At 36.7% G+C, this 20,183-nt stretch overlaps 2 protein-coding genes across 2 annotated transcripts; one reads left to right on the forward strand and one right to left on the reverse strand.

The window, feature by feature from the left end:
* The first annotated feature begins 199 nt into the window (after positions 1 to 199).
* On the forward strand, positions 200 to 13,990 carry LOC120625246. The gene is made up of 5 exons (XM_039892250.1): positions 200 to 1,768; positions 2,232 to 2,435; positions 3,915 to 4,180; positions 5,760 to 5,912; positions 11,588 to 13,990. Exons 1-5 carry the CDS (start codon positions 262 to 264, stop codon positions 13,973 to 13,975), a joined length of 4,518 nt encoding a protein of 1,505 aa, XP_039748184.1. The 5' UTR covers positions 200 to 261; the 3' UTR covers positions 13,976 to 13,990.
* Positions 13,991 to 17,987: 3,997 nt separating this feature from the next.
* On the reverse strand, positions 17,988 to 20,114 carry LOC120625087 (UPF0587 protein GA18326). The gene is made up of 3 exons (XM_039892010.1): positions 19,779 to 20,114; positions 19,279 to 19,398; positions 17,988 to 18,842 (listed from the first exon to the last, which is right to left on the reverse strand). The coding sequence occupies exons 1-3, from the start codon at positions 20,026 to 20,028 to the stop codon at positions 18,727 to 18,729; spliced, it is 486 nt and encodes a 161-aa protein (XP_039747944.1). The 5' UTR covers positions 20,029 to 20,114; the 3' UTR covers positions 17,988 to 18,726.
* Positions 20,115 to 20,183: the final 69 nt, after the last annotated feature.

Raw genomic sequence — 20,183 nt, forward strand, 5'->3', positions numbered from 1 at the left:
TAATTTTTTCCTTACATTAATTCAAAAAGGCATTAAAAATGACCATTAATTAAATAAAAGTTATACAACGTATATAATCGGTAATTATCGCATAGTGCGCCCCTATTATAACTTTATCTGTGATTAGCTGTCACTATTTCTGTCAGTGTCCAAAGCAATTCAAATTTTGAATTCGAAATTCAAACGTACTACCTTTTGTTGGAAATAATTTAAAACTTATATTAAAAAATACCATTTTATTCACGTACTGTATATAAAACAATGAGCTTAATAAGTGAAGTTATGCTAGAGGCAGATAAAGTCAACACAAAGGATTTGAATAAGTGCCGTGATGAACTTGTTCCTAAATTGAAGGACCTTACAGAAAGGATTCAAATGTTAACATGGTCTTTACATCAGAATTTCATAGATACGTATTTAAGTTTCACACCTACAAAGAGTTTAGAACAATTAAACTACAAAAATCGGAAAGCTAACATAATAGCGGATTTCGAAAAATTCCAAGAAGATCTAAAGCTTTTAAACGGAAATTTCGAAAAAGAAGAGACAATGGAAGAATTCGAAAATAATTGTAAGAAATTAGATACATCATTGAACAGCTTTTACAATTTATGCACTGTGGTCGAAGGTAAAATAATATTGGATAAGGCGAATCATGAATTTGGGAGGTATAATTACTCTGAAGCTATGATTAGCGTGAAAGAATTACAAAAAAAATTACGTTCATTAAAATTCGAGGGAAATGGCGCAAAGGCACTAGCTAATCTTAATTCTCAAGCTGAGAGTCAACTGGCTCTTTATACTGCTCAGTTAAGCATAGAAATGGAAGATATATTTACCTGGTCACAAAAAAGAGGTAGTAATTTCCTCACATACTCACTATCTGTACAACAAAGTGATCCAAATCTAATACAGAAGATATTGAAATCCTTGTATATCACAGAAAGGATGAATGCAGAGCTCGCCTTGTTTTCACACTTCTTTATAGATAAACTACTTCATAATGTCATAAGGCACAACTGTGAAATATTTACAGAAGACCACATAGGGGCATTAGTATTTAACATAAAAATAGATTTGAATGAACGTAAAAAACCCAATTTCCAAACTATATTCAATAATTTGACTGCAATTTTTGAATTTTTACAATCAACGTTGGGTTCCCAATTTGAAGCTGATAAAACATTTATACAAGTGTTTGCTGACAATATTCATGATAAATTTTTTAATAAAATAATTGAGGACTGCATAAGGAGTAATTTGCCATCCTGTGATGGTAGTTACCAGAATTACAAAAACATTGTCATTGAGTTGGATTCTTTTAATAAATTTTTAGTTGAGCTTAGGTTTGTTGAAGCGGAAAATTCTCCTCTTAATAAATATATTAATGACACTGAATGTGTTTTATATAATAAAAAATGTGATAAGTTACTTTCCGATGTGCGAAACTTATTGAATCAGAGTTTATCATATGGAACTATAGTTGTGGGATCTAATTTTGATGTACAGAATGAATCCTTATTAGATGTCACACAAAAAGATGTAGTGTATGACCTAAATAACCCACTGTTTATGCCGAAATGTGTAATCTCACAGAATGTGAAAAGAATCATGTCTATGATTGTTGAGCACTTGGAGGAAAGTGTTAAGCTGCCAGAGAAGTATAGCAACCAACTTGTTATGTACATAAAGGACATAGCAGTTATGTATCAATGTATTGTACCTAAGAAGTTTAAAATTAACTTGGAATGCTGCCCATTGGATATTGGTAAAAACTTTTTTATTAAACCACATTTATGTACACTGACTTCTTGAATAATGAGATAACAGCAAAAGTATGAATTATAATACCAAAAATAATAATTTAAACAAAAAACCCACTTTCAAACAAAGTAAATAATAATAATTATGTTTTTGTATTACCAACACAATTAGATTATTTTTATATAGCTTAGTGGTAAAGTTCTCAAGCTGCATTTGCCACAGGTTCAAGTCCCGTTGTTTCGAAATGTATTATATAATATGTATTTTATAAAAAATACTAAAATTTTATACTTCTTTCGAGTAGATAGGTAAAAAAAACTTGAGTTAAAATTATTAAACTTCTGATTTAACAATTACTGATTCAGTATATTTATAAAAACTGTAGTAAAATCTAGTAGATGTGTTTCCTGAAGTTTATCTTAATTTAAAAGACCTTTCAAAAATTCACATGACATGTTTATTTTCAGCATTATTTTTCAACAACTGCTTCTACCTGGCGCATAGCCTCCTGGGTCCTCCTTGGAGGAATAGCATGCCAGCGCCCATAGCAGAGCTCCTAAACAGTACACTCCTGGAGTGCATTCAGGACCTAAGGGTTGTGGGTTTGGAGAAGATATCACTGTACTTGCAGTCCCAGAAAAATGTTATAACACAGAAAATTGAAGCTAATGGTAAGTGTTTGTTCCATACTATTTGATACTGAAGTTTAAAGATTTCAATTTTTTTACATATGACATGTTTTTTTTATATAGCTTAGTGGTAAAGTTCTCAAGCTGCATTTGCCACAGGTTCAAGTCCTGTTGTTTGAAATGTTTATATAAGCATTTACAGTTGTGGGAATCGAATCCGCGGCCTTGGACTCAGAGAGCAGGGTCGCTGCCCATTGCGCCAATCATGCAGCGATTCGCCCTTGGCCCCGCGAAAGGGAAGTCGAGCTCCTGCCAAATGCACTGTCACCGCTTCATTATACTCTTGTAATATTTATGAAACTTTGTATCCACACCAGTCACTATTTCACCAATTTTATTCTATCATGAAACTATATGTTTGCAAAAATAGGATGGATAGACTAAAGGTCCTATGATCAACAAAAAAATCTTTTCCTTAAAAATGTGAGCAAGGATGACAATGTTTATGGATCACAAGGTGAAATGATAGTATATTCAATAATGGACCAAGAGGTTTGTGGTTCAACTCCTGGATTGGGCCAAGAATGGTCAGATATAGAGATTTACTGTAGATTTACAGGATATTGGTTGTATCACTCTTTATAAATTTTCAAGTAACATGTCCAAACTTTTATATCTGACTAAGGATAGTTACATAATTTTTTTAAATGACTAATAGTTAAAGCCTGCTAACAATTTTTAACTTATGTCATCAATAAAATATTTATTCATTGTGAGATGGCAATAGCATAAAAAACCTGGGTATTTTGGTTAGGCTCTTCTTAGACCAGGGAGCCCTCCTAGCCCTTGGAACCCTCCTAGCTTTAGTTTTAAGTTAACAAAGGTAATTATCGCAATCACCTCTCAATAATGGTAACATATACATAAAAACACTATGTGCATATGATAGGTCTACATCAATAAAACTAAGTGCATATGACGGCCGATTGGCGCAGTTTGCAGCGACCCTGCTTTCTGAGTCCAAGGCCGTGGGTTCGATTCCCACAACTGAAACAATGTTTGTGTGATGAACATGAATGTTTTTCAGTGTTTGGGTGTTTATATTTTTATTATAAGTATTTATGTATGTTATTCATAAAAATATTCATTCAGTCATCTCAGTACTCATAACACAAGCTACACTTACTTACAGTGGCGTGCACAGGGTTTTTGACCAGGGTATGCATAAAGCAGGTACATGGCGTAAAATAGAAAAAATCCCCTCCAATATGAGTTATATACAATAATTTGGGTATCCAGTGCTTTTCTGCATGTATGAAGTGCATGCCACTGCCTACTTTGGGGCTAGATGGCGATGTGTGCGTTGTCGTAGTTTATAAATTATTTATTTATTATTCGAATTTACATTAACCCAATGCGGGATTAATGTATTGGATTCAATTTAAAAATGTTATTTAGGAAAAATGGCTTTCGTAAATAAAAATGCACTAAGTAAATATACCGAACGTTTATCTTTTCCAGAACTCCCCTGGACCCATGAATCCTACGAGACTTTAGACAGAGGCGTCAACTATGCAATAACACTAATGCAGGACCTAAAGAACGCATGGTACAGCGTCCTACCCTCACGTATGTACGAGCTGACAATGTGCACACTTGTCCAAGCACTGTGCCACTCCATGTTGGGCCGGGTGTTTGCCGACACGAAGCCTATCTGTGAGGACTTAGTGTACATGCTGGCAGTCAGATTTGAGGATACCATTACTGAAATTTCAACTTTATTTGAGGTAATTCTTTGTTTTGTTTCTTATTCAGAAGCGGCTAGTGGAATTGACTTTAGCATCCGGCGTTAGCCGGCCTCTAAGTAGGTACCTAATATCACACCCATATTGTAATGGGTGTAATTGATACCACTAATACTCCAATCGGAATAAATAAGACGTAACGAAACGTAAAATCTCTGGCGCCATTCGCACTATGTTGTTTGTGGTGTCAGCCACAGCCAAAGATACTCACCAGGCTAGAAAATTAGAAATGATGTGTTCCCAAACTGCCCCTGCTAGAAATAAAACCTGGAACCTTTCATTTATAAGACCACAGGTTGGATCCAATGTGGGTCCTTGGGCATAGTATGTTTATTTACTTTGTAATATTACAACAGCCAAGTTGCGCAAAAGAAATAGAAAGCAACAAACTTACAAATGTATTTACATCAGTAAAAAATATACATAAACCTTATGCATTATCATCATCATCACATCAACCCATTACCGGCCCACTACAGAACACGGGTCTCCTCCCACAATGAGATGGGGTAATCCATACGCTGGCCTAGTGCGGATTAGTGGACTCCACGCACCTTCGAGAACATTATATAGAACTCTCAGGAATGCTGGTTCCCTGATCCTCCTCTATCCTGAAGCATGTGATATTTTAATTCAAATTCAAATTCATTTATTTCAAGTAGGCCTACTTTATAAGCACTTTTGAAACGTCAAGTATTTAGTCAGTAATTACTTAAAACGCACATAACTTAGAAAAGTTATAAATAAATATACTACGACAATACACACATCGTCATCTAGCCCCAAAGTAAGCGAAGCTTGTGTTATGGGTACTAAGATGACTGATGAATAATTTTAAGAATAATATACAGATAAACACCCAGAAACTGAAAAACATTCGTTTTCATCACAGAAACATTTTAAAGTTGTGGGAATCGAAAGTAAATAATAATAATTATGTCTCTTTATTACCAACATAATTAGATTTTTTTTATATAGCTTAGTGGTAAAGTTCTCAAGCTGCATTTGCCACAGGTTCAAGTCCTGTTGTTTGAAATGTTTATATAAGCATTTACAGTTGTGGAAATCGAATCCACGGCCTTGGACTCAGAAAGCAGGGTCGCTGCCCATTGCGCCAATCGGCCGTCATCAAAGGAGGGGCATGCAGAAATTCGCCCTCGGCCCTGCGAAAGGGAAGTCGAGCTTCTGCCCAATGCACTGTCACCGCTTCATTATACATTTATAATATTTATGAAACTTGGTATCCACACCAGTCACTATTTCACTTTTAAGAGACTAAAGGTTGTCTACAACCAACAAAAAAATCTTTCCTTAAAAATGTGAGCAAAGTCACGCAGAATTCGTCCTTTTACAGTATTATTATTAATACTAGTGGTTTTCCGCGACCTCATAATGTGCATAATGATTAGTAAATTTTGCCCATACGTACTATTATCCGCTACCTTAAACAATTTACCCCAACCTACCGCGTCGCATCACCCGCGTGCGCTATAACTTTTTTTGCTTGGCTTTGCAGGGGCTAACTTGTGGTGGAATTTAAAAGAAAAACTTTTTTTTCTAGGAACCCATAAAGTTCGATATCAAAGTAGATGTGTGGAGTAAATTCGAAAAGATGCCGATACTTCTGAAGGCGCAAATGCTTGAAATAGCTGACCTATGGTGCCGGAACAAGGAACTGTCCCATAGCTACGCCTGCGAAGAAATAAGACTCATAGTAAAAATGAGATTTCCTGACGACAAATATAGGTTGAAGATATTGAAAGAAATACAGTGATTTTTATTTATATTCTAGTGCCTTTCATTTTACCGCTGAATTCTTGTTTTATGGCGATGTGTGTATTGTCGTAGTATATTAATTTATTTATTTACATTGCGGAAGGTCTGTTTGGCGTAGAGTAGGTACCTAGGTATAAAGGTTGAAGAAATGTGAAAAAATGAATTAGAAAATACAACGTTCAAATTCCCCTGCCTTTCGTAGAGTATCGCAAACTAAACTTAATGTTTGTTGTAAATATTGCATAATAATATCGATATATCGATACTTACAACCATAATTTTTCTACAAGCCTAATTGTTTGGGGGAGGGGGTTAAATCGGTGCGTAACGTTCTGATTGAAAATAATCAAGGTCTACTTATCCATATTACTTTCTTTCCTATTTCCTTTGTTCCGCAAATAATTACAATAGCAGAATTATCGGTCTGTACGCGCTTATGCAATGTAGACACGCACACACGAACATGAATCTGATGCTTCTTTTTCCTACACGTAAGGAATTCCATGTTATCTAAGCCAGTCAATACATCATACAATAGCGGAATGGTGCGAAGTAAAGTCGATGGTACTAGAGGACGCGGCAGTTCGCTCATAAGATCGACATATTTCTTGACGGCTTCTTAACGGTAGAATCTGGATTCTTAATGGTAGAATCTGCATTCTAACCAGTAGTAGGTCACTACAAACAGCTAGAAAGAAACATAACATTGTCTAAAAATTCAAAAGGAATTAGAAACAGTTTTTTAAGCTATACTTCTTTTCGCACGTTAGGGAAATATGGTGAGCGTAAATTTTTACGATGCCCGCGCACACCGTCACAAAAAACCAATACCATGAATTTGTCAACATTTTAGTTTTTCTAAAAAAGCTTGTCTACAAACGTAGAATAAGGCGTAAGATACAATTTTTGAAAACATTTTTATCTTTTTACGACCAAGAAATAAATCTTCTAACGCGTGTACATAAGTACACACACGTTTTTTTTTTGTTGTAGGTGATAATAGCAGCAGTCTTTGATGGTAGCTGGCTAACCTGTTATGAGTAAGACGGTTAAACCAAAGTTAGTATATTAAACATATGGCCCTAATCAGTTCGTGGCACCGTACCGGAACGGTAAATAGCTATGCGGTCGGAACTAGCTACGGCAGAATTATCCGACCACACCAGTCTAGAGAAAATTCAGTTTCTTTTATGGGAAGTAATCGAACCTGGAGCTCACAAATATGAAGGCATAGCGCTCACCACTGAGCCATTCAGGGAGGTCGCAAGAGTTTAAATGACACTAGCAAAGGTTAATCTCCTCCAGACAGCCTAGTCTTATAGTTTTAAAAGTGCTTATATTTACAAGTTATAATATCTGTATAAGAAGTACTAGAACGTTACCAATAAAATTACTAGGAATAGGATTGACATCCCTAACTTATTGGAATGATTTGACATAACATTTAAGTGCACTTGTATGAGTGTGCGTGTGATGATTTGTGAATTTTTGTTTATAGTATTATTCCTGTGACCATAGTATTTCGTGATTTCATTCGATTTTAAATGTGCGCAGCTAACGAAGTTTTGGTACAAGAGTTCAACGTCCCTACCGCAGATCTGTGGCTTCAAGGTCCGGGTTCGATCTCAGGCAGGGGCAATCTGGTAACTTATAATTATATTTATATAATATAATAATTATAATTAATATATATTATTTTATAATTAATTGAATATTATCAAGTCTGGTATCTGGGTAGGCTTTGGCTAGTTATTACCCTACCGGTAAATACGTGCAATTAATTTAGCGTTCCGCTAGGATTTCACGCAAAAACCGATTAGGGTAAGGGTTTTATACAACTGCCGTACTCCTAACAGGTTAGCCCGTTACCATCGTATATAGATTGTAGTGTAATATAAGAAGAGATGATAATAGAGTGAGATAGTTACACAACTATTAAGCGACACAGCTGAACGTGGACGCAAATTTCCACTTCCAGATCTTTGATTCCCGCACGAAATGAGCAGATGTTGTTTAAGTAAGTAGTATTAGAGTTTGTTATGAAAGAGCTCATAAGTGGAAGTACCGCTGCCAAGAAGCATGGCTGTCTTCCGACCTGAGGCATGGTTGCCAGTGTAATTACGTATGCATAATGTTTAGTTCGTACGCCTCAGGTGGATAGAGACAAGGCGTCAATTTGTAGGTCGAGCTACCTGCGGAGCATTGCTCTGTTTATAGTCGATGGTTTCCCACTGGCCATCAGGGGGGCCATCTGAAAAAAAGATATACAAAAAAATTCGCAGACTTTTTAATTCTTATTTTTTATAGTAATAAATTCATGGACAAAACAGATGGCCTATTTGGAAACGTGGGGTTGTGCGAGTATTAATGCCCAGCAGAAACATAAGAAGTGGAGTGTTAGAAACCCGCTGCCCGCTCCGCGCGGAAATCAGCTGATTCAAAATAAAGCATACCTAACTCTTTTGACGTGAACCCACTTTAATCCGCCCTATATATATATATATATAAATGGTTAAGTAACCCAAGTTGTTATTAGCATTTGGCAATGGCAGAGAAAGTTATCCACCCATTACGGCAATATATAAGCGAACGGCGCTTCCTAGCTCGCATCATTTGATACAACCCATGCTCGCGATCGACAAGCACCACGCACTATGCAACACTTATCGGTAGGTACAACACTATGGAAATAAAACGCGGCAAACAGTGATGTGATCTTCAAAGTGATAAGGTGGACGATTTTTTGGTGTTTAGTGATGTTCTTTTGTGAAAAGTGTTAAGTTAAACTTAAATATGGGTAATGTACAAAATGAGAATCTATTAATAGTCATTTAAGTTTAATCTCATTAATTGTATAATTAATAGCCACGAGTTAAGATCAATTTCAATGGCGTTTTCCTAAATTATTAGTCATTAAAAAGCTGTCATAAAAATTTGAATTGTAATTTTTTTAATAAAGTTGTTGTGATTTGAAATTGATTAAAAAAAAAACTTAACTGATTTAACCATCATAAGAATGAAAATAAGTACATTCAATAAAATAATATCCATTTTGTTGTATGAATACATATATCTAAGTTCGCCTACAAATCATATTTGCCGTTTTCTCTAGTGATATCATTATTTTTATATTAGTTTTCCGTTCGGCGGAAAACCTAGAAGTCTACCTGTCATTGCCCTTTTGTTAAATAAAAAATTATAACGAGCATTAATGTTTTTTTTTCTTTGAATGAGATTAAAAAAAAACATTTAGTTACTTTTATTTATACAGCTTAGAAGTGAATTAATCCTTATTTAAGAATTTGCAAAATAACCTTACAAAGGACCTTAGCACTTTTTGTTATAAAAACATCATTAATTTTAGTTTTTTTTTATTTACATTTACATTGTTCCTGATTTAAAGAAAAACTGTTCTGAATCTTAATCTAAAATTTAAATAATATAATAATAATAATCTCTTTATATCAGGCAAAGCCCATATTATATTTGTAGGCATTTTTATTATTTCGATAAATATAAAGTAGGTACGAGTATCTACCAATCACACTATCAGTTATTGAAATGTATGCAAACAAAAATGAAATCTTTAAAAATTTATAAGATTTAAGAAGATCTAATTGTTGATAATATTATTAGTTCTCTTTAATTTTTCTCGTATACTACTTACCTGGCTATCCAGGAAAATTTGAAAAAAAAACCTGCTGACCCACTTGGCAGCTAAACAAGATAGTGCTATAAATATTCATTGAGTAAGGAAAGTAAAAGAAAACTTGCTTGATGTTGTAAAAATTAATAAATTTAACAACTCAAGTGACGGGAATTCGAAGATGAAAAAGAAGTTTGCGTGCGATACATTACACGCAACTAGATACGTTCCTTCGCTATAATAGTATAGTTTGTGTCATGAAAATAGAGCCTTTAATTTTTGACCTGCGTAGTTTTAGTAGAAGAGCTTTACCTGACTGAGCTCGTTTGGGGAAATACTACTGTTATTATTTTTGCCGTAACAGCAGCATTGCTGTGTTCCGGTCTGAAGTGTAGTGGCCGGTGTAATTACAAGCGAATGAGCACTTTGCAGGACGTGTTCCTCGCATGGTAGCTCTGTTTGTAGCCGATTGGTTTCCACCTACCATCAGGTAGGCCATCTATAAACAAAACAAAAACATATCATTTTTAAACATAAACATTAGATGAGGTAAAACCAGCCACCTGGTAGCAGAGTCACTACCGACTTCTCTGGGTTTGACGTTTTAAAAGAATTTTAGTGAAAGCATAGTTTTTAATGGTGCAATGTATACTGAATTCTTACGTGTCTTATTATGTCATAAACAATCTTTGTCATACTTTTTGGTATATAGTATGTCTTAAAATATACATTCTTTAAGAAGAACATAGATATGGTCGTGCTAAAAGTTTGGCTAACAAATAAATCAGCACCTCTTGGGATGCTCATACACTACCATGGACCTCGATATAACTACAGTTCGGCTGCTCAATTAATTTTCAGCTTGTAGGTGACACGCTATTTACGCTATTTACACGCAATTCATGCGGGTACAGTGCGTGCCAAGTCTTTGAAGTAGCCGACGTCCGCGCGCTAACTATTTTGGCTAACGAACTATGTCTTATTGGTATTCTATAAGTAAGTCAACATAACCTCGTCACATCGGCTACTTACTTGGTATATACCTACCAAGAGGTGGTATCGCATCGCTTATAACTACACATAAAAAGATTTTCCATTTCATAATTTTATATTATATAAGTTAATGTATATTTATTTAAAGAAACTTCAACTTTGATTTTGTAATTAAGCAATAGGTAATCATAATATTTTTTGTATTTGTAATGTTTTTTTATCAAATTTAGCTGCTTGTGTGCTTTTTTCATGGCACAACTTATAAAAAGAGTAAAAGCAATGATTGAAATATGCGACTTGCTTTATTATAATGTATTGGAGCAATGCACTCAAGAATATTTCTATTATATAATAAATGTTTATTAATTTAGCTGAGAGTAAAAAGTTATTATTTAGAATAAAATAAGTATGATGTGCAATTGCATAAGAAAAACTTGTTTATTAACCGACTTACAAAAAAGGTTAGCTTCTCAATTCGGTTGTATTTTTTTTAACCACTCGCTCGACAATTTATTGTAAAATGATCCTTTACCTAAGTAATTACGTCGTAAAGTGATTTGAATTAAGAAAAATCTGATGTAAATTCTGTTCATTTTCTGAGATTCTAATATTGCTAACTCGTTTCAACGAATGATAGCGTCCCTCTTACTAGATCACGTGATTTTAAAGATGCTGTGTCGCTTAGTTGGATGATGGTTACAGGTTTGCCCTCCAGTGAGGTCTGAACCACAGAGTATTCAACGCAGGGGGTAATTGTGTTCGTCCTTGGCACCGGATAGCCTAACCGGAATATACCGAAAGGATTCCAGTTTCTAGTTTCTATTAAATCAGTCGTTTCCCAAGAAATTTTACCCGGCGCTCGTTACACAAGACATTGCGCTCGCTACCCCAATGTTGAACAATCTACTATTATTTTTTTTAACGTAGGTAAAAAAAATAAAAACACAGTAGTAATCAGGTAATTTTCTTTTCAGGCGGCATTCCTGATCACAGCGTTAGCGATCGTCTTCAATGGCCAAGTTGTGGGCGCGCAAAATGTCACCAACGCGGACCAGGTGGCAGTGGAGGCGAGGAATAAGGCGGTCACCATTGTAGAGGGGCCCAAGCAGGAAAAACCACCTCAGCCAATCCAGCCCGCTAAAGCGAACCAGACAAACAGCCCAGAACTGAGGCCCCCGAGCAAACCGCCCATACACGTCGCACCGAACAAGAAGATCTTGCACGACGTCCCCAAACATTACTATAACCCAGCGCAGAAGCACCAAGCCCCACCGCTCCACCGCCTCTACACCAAAGACCAGCTAAAGCAGTTGAATTCAGTTTACAAGCACCCCAACCAGAGGCCAATGCAGCGTGGCAACTACTACAGCAAGCCACCGCCCCGACAGCCGCTCATCTTTGCCGCGTCCACCGGCAAACCGACAGTAGCAAAGAGCCCCAAGTTCAGCATACCCGTGCAGACCATCAACGGCATACGCACCGACTTTGTGCGACCGCCACACTTTACTAACTTCACCACTACGACCACTACCCAAACACCGACGACCACGCGGAAAATCCTGCGAACGAAACGGATATGGCCGAAGAGGATTCTACAAAAGATGAATGTTACCTCACAAAATTCTTCAGACACAACCGATAAACTCGGAAGTGACAGATCAGATACAAATGGAACGGACTTGGTTTTATCCCCAAGTCCTCTGCGAATCAATTTCAATGACAAATTTGTAACTTCAACTACTCCTCAAATAACGACTAGAGGTTATCGTAGAGTCACCAGGACATCAAAAGTGAAATACACAACACCAGCTACGTTCAACAATATAGAACCAAACGATTGGGTGCCAATCTTGCCTTCGCACTACGCTAATCGGAAAACATCTCAAACTCCTATGAGCAGACGTTCGGATATATATCTCGACAGTCAAGGCCAGGAATCGAATGCGAAAAACTTGTTATACCTCCAGTCATACGGTCTGCTCCCAGTGAGTTCGGAACAGAATATTGGTGCAAGCGTACCAAGGAAGAACATGGTTTTGTTTCGTAAAAAGAAGAGACAGCCAAACCACTACGCGTACCCTTCCACGCCCAATCACTACAATATTCCCGCAGAGCACAGACCCAAAGCAACTTACAACACACCATCGGCGCACGCACCCGGGTCGTACCTCTCTCCTCCTCTGAATTACGATAATCTGCAACCAGAAGAGAGCAAACAGGCCCCGGTCTCGAAGGTCAAGCATCACCATCACCATCATCATCACCGGTATGTAAAAACTGTGGAGAAGCCTGTCAAGGTACCCTATAAAGTTGAGGTGCCAAAACCGTACCCAGTAGAAAAGAAAGTTCCGGTACCGGTGCCCGTGGAAAAGGTCAAAGTTGTGGATAGGCCCTATCCTGTGCAAGTAGAGAAAAAAGTTCCGTATCCCGTCACCGTTAGAGTTCCTCAACCTATTCCCGTCAAGGTAGTAGAGAAAGAGTACGTGCCTAAACCGTATCCCGTAGTCCACCATGTGCCGGTTGTGAAACATGTACAAGTGAAAGTCCCGCACCCCGTGCCAGTACAAGTAGAGAAGAAAGTTCCTTATCCCGTACGTGTCCCTGTAACTGTCGAGAAAAGAGTTCCTTATCCATTCCCAGTCGAGAAGCAAGTTCCTTATCCAGTTCCTTACAAAGTCTACGTACCCCAACCTTACCCAGTAGAAAAGAGAGTTCCCTATCCGGTCGAGGTTAAAGTAAGAGAACCTGTAGAAGTTATAAGACACATAAAAGTACCCGTACTGCGACCTTATGCCGTAAAAGTTCCCCAACCTATACCTATAACGATTGAGAAAAGAGTTCCTTATCCGATCAGAGTAGAAAAGAAAGTCCCCTACCCAGTCGAAGTTTACGTTCCTCAAAAGATCCATATAGAGAAAAAAGTTCCTGTTTACATTCCTAAACCGTATCCCGTAGAGAAGAGAGTTCCTTATCCTGTTAAAGTCCCATACCCAGTAAAAGTACCCGTAAAAGTGCCCGTCGAAGTACCCGTTCAAGTGCCTGTGTATATCCACCATCCTTTTCAGATCTTAAACCAGCAGGAGGCCGCGTCCGGGAGCGAGAATCAGTACTACAATTCTCAGTATGGAGCTGGGGCGTCCGAAAGCCCGTATTACAACGACGGCGCATCAGAAAGTTCATATTATGGAGACGAAGAGGCCGACAGGATTGGACGTTCTGGTTCCGAAAGCGTAACAACTTCTCCGCTCCACTCTGCAGTAACTGTTCATGGAAATACTGGATACAATGGCGTTATATCGCGATCAGACAGCGAGTCAACAACGATACACTCTGTAGCAACCACTACGTCTGCCAAAACGTAGTGAGAACTACCAAAGGACCGAACACTATAGTGTGTGATAAATCTAGGTAATTTGTATGTGAGTGAACTGGTGCATGGTGCTGTGATATTTGATGAGGTAAAAATTGCTATTTTATGGAAAAAAAACCCCCACCATGTGGATGGACGTTTGCAAATAGTTTCTTTATTTATTTATTTTATTTTATTACACATGACATACGTTGTTTACCGCCAAATATAAATAAGTTATCTAAGAAAACAGCGTGCTTTTTAATTATTTAATATCTTCTAAATGGCGCGCGTGAATAATAATGTACCTTTTCTCTTATTTTGATTATTGTTTAGATATTTATTTATTTTCTTTTAGCCCTAGCTTTATCCCACCTATCTTCAGGATCTCCCAGGTCTTCTTCAATTCATTTTCATCTGCTTTCAACTCTAGATATATCCAATTCTTTTACACATAATACGCTTTCATAGCATCTATCCCTCTCTTCTTTGACCTTCATTTTCAAACAAGCCCTTGAAGATTTGTTTTTAAAAATAACGCTTACATAGATGCTTATTATTAATAACTATTTATTTATATATATCCAGATTTTTATGTTTTTCTCCAAAAAAAGTAGGACTTTTATGCAATGTCCGAGCAGCAGTCACCATACTTAGGTGCCAGTTTGCCAGGTGACCTGCACCTGGCAAAAATAAATCTGCCTGCTAAATATTTTTATCGTCTCTTAGTTTGGAACAAAATACCCCAAGGTACATAGTTATATGTATGTCACCGGGGATATTTAATAAAATGTCTACCTCTAGCTGACTTTGAAATTTCCGTTTAAATTGTTTTACCCATTTCGAAGATAAGGCCGAATAAAATACAAACACGCACAAACATATTTAGTAAACTTACAAGTACCGATCTATTTTAACTGGCTAGGACAGGGCGCTGGCGTCGGTGTCAAATTTCTTAACTTCTAAGTGCGCAGCTAGCTGGTTTAACAAGGTGGGGATCCCCTGGACTAAGAGACAGGCATTCAGGAAATAAATAAACTAAGAAGGTAACCATACTTTTTCATTTTCAATTCACGTTTAAATAGAAAATAGTTACTTTTTTAACTTTTCTTTACTCATCTATTAAACCTACGCTTAAAGTATGATTCTTCTACCAAGTCGGAAATCTAATAAGAAGAAATTGCAGGAAACCTCATAGAACTGCTATAATTCTTTGTCGAGTTATTAAAATAAGTAACAATTGATCGAAAACAAATTTCCGACTGTGGGAAATTAAACGCTACTAGTTAGTTAGTTAGGTTTAACGTTATTAGTTTTAACGAAATTTAACGCTGTGGGACGCATTTAATTTTGCTAAAACCTAAACTGTTTACTTTATGAATAAAAGATCATTTTTTGCACAAAAGGCACCGAAGCGTTAGTTTTGTATTAATTAATTAAAAAATGAATACCGGAATCATATTATTATATCTACTTGATGATTGACAAGCGACATTAGGTACATTTTTTTTACGTTTCGCGTTACGCATGATGAACTTAGTACTTTAAACCGGATTATTTTAATCATACTATTGTTTACCTATGTTTAAAAATATATCATCAATAGCCGTTATACAGTCCACTGCTGAACTGAAGACCTTTCCTAATGAAAGTATTTGCCCAATGAGATTGTGATCCCGGTAGATTATAGTAAAAAAAAAAAAATAGTAGGAGCGTAGAGGACGCTGCTGTCCGTTCTCTTTTATATTTTTTCTCAGCCACCTCATACGACACCCGCGGGAAGAGAAGGGGTTACAACAATAGTATTCTGATCTATCGTCACCACATCGCTTCAAAACTAATCATCATCACTTCAACCGATTGAAGTCCACTGCTGGACATAGGTCTTTTGTAGAGAGTTCCAAAATCCACGGTCCTGGGCCGCTTGCTTCCAGCGACTCGTTTGATGTCGTCTGTCCACCTTGTTGGGGGCCGACCAACACTGCGTTTACCTGTGCGGGGTCGCCATTCAAACAACATCAAAACTAATACTTATCTACAATTATATGACGGCCGGCTGGCGTAGTGGGCAGCGACCCTGCTTTCTGAGTCCAAGGCCGTGGGTTCGATCCCCCCAACTGGAATGCGTGTGTGATGAACGTGTATGATTTTCAGTGTTTGAGTGTTTATCTATACATTATAAGTATTTATGTGTATTATATTCATAAAAATATTCATCAGCTATCTTAGAACCAATAACACAAGCTACGCCTACTTTGGGGCTAGATGGCGATGTGTGTATTGTCGTAGTATAGTTACTTATTTATTTACAATAATAATAAAACTGTGTAACTACCTATTAGTTTAGTTACTTAAAATCCTTATGTCGGAATAGGTAGGTATATTATGCAGCGCTTTATGAGTTCTCACGCTCTTTTGGCAGGTGCTCTCAGTTGAAGTGTGACTTAAAAATACACAGACTGAGGCGATGCGACTCAACGAGTCGAGGTTTATTCTGTTAAAATACCGGTTTGAAGTTGTTCTCATGGGAAAAAATCACTTATCAATAGTAGCAGTTGTCGCTTGGAACCGCTTGTCTGATAATAGAGTTCAGCTAAAGAAGTTGTTTTTTGTACGAACGCGCTAATCTCGAAAACTACCAGTCCGCTTGGAAAATCTTTTTGGCACTTCATAGCCTTTGACGGGCTTTTTTATATTACGCTTACCATCCCTAGTAGTCGGAAAACGAGCGCGATGCAAAGCGGTGGGACGTAGAATAAAATAAGTTTGATTTACGCCGGCGATGTTTCGGGAAAGTCTGTATGTTCCGCAAAAATGTGCTCAGCAGTGGAATATTAAAATGCTGAGATGAATATGTTAAAAGAATTTCTTCGTCACTTCAGTCTTGTCAAGATGCTCGCCGTCGTCACTTGCATGCCTCGCTTGACAATCCGTCTCCCCTCTTTACTGACGCTTGCCTTTCTTGTGCACCCCTCCAACCAAAGGTGTTCACATCCTTTGTTTGGTCTGTACATCTATCACATCGGTTATCTACCGCTAGAACATACCTTCTCCTTTACATTGAATCACAAGACGTTCAATGAACACGTCTTTATAGATAGGAAGTGTTCTATGTGCGTACCTTATGATGCGAGCTAACTTTTTAATTGCGTTCTCAGTTGAAGTTTACGATTTCGCGCGCCAACTCGACTGTGACTTATTCACTTTCGATGTATGTATGACGCTTCCTATTCCGTAGGTAGTATTGGTTTTTTGTTCACTCTTACTGTACCGAAGACACGGTTTAGCAAACGTACAGATCGCACGATCTCACTTGGCCAGAATTGGCCAAACTCTCAGGAGTGGTTCGCGCTTGTACTCTTAGATCTCTTTACTCGCCCAGAAATACGCACAAGTACACTTCAGGGAGACAAAAAAAGTGTGTGGCCTTCTGTACTATGTAGAAGCGACCAGTCTTTCACAGACTTAGTACCATTACTTTGCATGGACCTTGCTTCAATGCCGGTTGGTGGGTACGTGATTTATATCGCATGTTCCTACTGTAGCAGTACGAAGAAAACGGCGCTGAGAAAGGTGAAAAGGTAATGGGCCAAATCTAAATTAACTCATTCAAGACAGGCTTTTTTACAGACACTTATATTTTGGTATATAAACAGTAAAATTACGGAAGTTCCTAAGACGCTCTGGTCTGAGAACAGGCCTACAACTAAGGCTGCCGGATATCGTTGTTATTACAACCATCATCTACTACCTAGCTGATTGGCTGAAAAACACATCAATTTAAGTCAGATTATTTTATTTGGATTCATACGTAACGTAAGAAATAATTTAAAAAAATCTCTAAAAGTGAAAGACTATCTTGAAATAAATGCGAGCATATAATGAAAAGTTTGAAATCATCATGGTCACAAAAATACATATTTCCCGAACTGTAAGATTGGTAATCTGTATTATTACTGTGAATAGGCGAATATTACCTGAAATCGGCATTCAAAATAAAAAATAATACCAAACTTAACTTTTATTTAAATTTAAGTATATATAGTAAAGATACATACTTATTAGAATTAAATGAGTATAATTTACAACACATTTCATTTATATAAAAAAAAGACTAAATACCATATCAAAAACCAGCTCTTTTTGGTATTTTTATAAACTTATTATCAATGTATTTTTTTGATTCCCACATTGATATCAAGTTTCACTTCAAAATCACTAAACTAAACATGTTAAAAGGACAGCACTACTTTAAGACCTGTAAATTAAGTTTAGTGTGATTTGTGTTATCCAGAGTTGGCACCATAAATTATTAGTCTTTGCAAAGATTGCCTGTTCACGTTTTCCTGATTACCTTCAATCAACAATATACTAGATGGTAGTGTCCATTTTTGAAGTTTTTTTTTAAATTGTACCATAAGTTAGTCCTGACTGTAATCTTCTCAGTAAGAAGTGATGACCCAGTCTACGTTTACTACCAGGCTGTGTGTGCAAACTAAGTGAAAAATATATTCTCACCCACAAATTTGTTCCTTTTTTTGATACTTCTCTAATAATCATGTTCAAAACAGGCGATAAGAGTTCCTAAATTTACCGTGTTAAATGAGAACATAATTATTATTATCTGTATTCAATGTTTTTAAACACAACAGACAAATATCAATAAAAACCTGGCGATTTTAGCTGTTATATTTTGTACAAGAACACATATCTAGTACATTATTATTTAAAGATAATAAGAGTTCATCTTTTTGAAGTTACAAACTATTTCACCTTAATAAACTGCCACTCTAATTCGTAAATACCTACTGAAGTTCTGTTCTTCTCATCATAGTCAACCCATTCCTTTTCTGTCAAATCAACATCTTCGAATTTCTTACCTGTAAAAAGGAAGCATCAGTATTTAGTCTTTATTAGTCTTCCTAATAAACCACTATAGAGTAAAATTAACTTAATAAATTTTTTTACCTGTAAAAAATAAGGCATGTATCTACACAATTTTTTTCACTTTATTTGTCTACTTATTCTCCAATTTCTTATTCTGGAATCTTTAATGTCACATTTTAGTCATAGTACCCTGGACCAACAGCTTACAGACATTAATAACTTCCCAACTCCGAGCCAGCAGTACTAAGAATTACTGCTTTTTCAGCCCAACCCAACAATCAAACCCTGGATCTTGTGAAGTATTACACTCCTTGATCATTCTTCAAGTTACCAACATGAGTCATAAATATACATTAAGTGTAGCAACAAAGGGTAAATTAGTGTAGTGTGTAATTATTAACTATAGTTCTATAAACAGTTTTCATATACCATCATCTTCAGCTTCCGCAATCCAGCCAGACTTAGGTTCAAAATCAACAGGCTCAATACCCCTGCAATCGAATGTTACTATGCTTTTGTATTTACCAACATCATTGCTTGTAAATGCTCCTGAAAATATACAATGAAATAATAATGTTATTAAGCAAGTAGTACTGTATAGAATTATTGAATAATGATCATACAAAGAAAAAAAATCTAGTATGCTTTATGGGTCTTTAATAGAAGGTCCTAAATTTGATTCCCAGCTTAATTTTGGATTCCAATAGTATAATCCCCAGCCTGTTTTCCTGATGGTCACTGGCCTCTTCTCACATTCTGAAATATTTTATTCAGTGGGGGGCTTCGGCTGTGAATAGTTACCACCCTAATAACAAATATGCCACCTAGCCAAGACTCCATCCAATGAACTCAATGAAAAACTTGAATTTAAAAAAGCAAAATATAGATTTATTTGTTAACAACTTACAAGAATGGTTATGCCAACCTACCATTGCTTCCTTCGATAACATCAATATTGTTTTCCCTGGAACACAGCTTACACTTAATAAGAAGGTTCGTTTCCGACCTATTATGCTTCTGAGGCACTTTATCAGCTTCCGTGAGATCGTGGAACTTTTCGGTCACCTCGCCGCAGCTGCTGCACTTTAGTTTCAAGAACCATTGGTAATGTGGATGACTTGTGTATAACTTCTCGATGCATTCCAGCGTTGCTCGTATTTGTAATGATATTTTTACCATTTTAAAGCCACTTAACAGCGTATGCTATGTGGAAACTTAGATTTTTTTTTAAAACCAAAACAAGTATCGGCAACAACAAAGTGTAAATGCCAACTTGACAGTGACAGTGGACACAGATTATAGGTCCCGTATCTGAGACACATGCTAAGTTCCTA

The sequence above is a fragment of the Pararge aegeria genome, chromosome 7 (genome assembly GCF_905163445.1).
Source record: "Pararge aegeria chromosome 7, ilParAegt1.1, whole genome shotgun sequence".
In the NCBI taxonomy this organism is placed as follows: Eukaryota; Metazoa; Arthropoda; class Insecta; order Lepidoptera; family Nymphalidae; genus Pararge; species Pararge aegeria.

Bases quoted from the DNA above. Each gene is read 5' to 3' on its own strand.
- LOC120625246 (XM_039892250.1), top strand. From the start codon at position 262: ATGAGCTTAATAAGTGAAGTTATGCTAGAGGCAGATAAAGTCAACACA. The intron at 2,436-3,914 runs GTAAGTGTTTGT...TATCTTTTCCAG, and splicing joins ACAGAAAATTGAAGCTAATG to AACTCCCCTGGACCCATGAA. The intron at 5,913-11,587 runs GTAAAAATGAGA...TTTTCTTTTCAG, and splicing joins GCGAAGAAATAAGACTCATA to GCGGCATTCCTGATCACAGC.
- LOC120625087 (XM_039892010.1), bottom strand. From the start codon at position 20,028: ATGGTAAAAATATCATTACAAATACGAGCAACGCTGGAATGCATCGAG. The intron at 19,399-19,778 runs GTAGGTTGGCAT...GTATATTTTCAG, and splicing joins TGTTATCGAAGGAAGCAATG to GAGCATTTACAAGCAATGAT. The intron at 18,843-19,278 runs GTATATGAAAAC...TCCTTTTTACAG, and splicing joins TGCGGAAGCTGAAGATGATG to GTAAGAAATTCGAAGATGTT.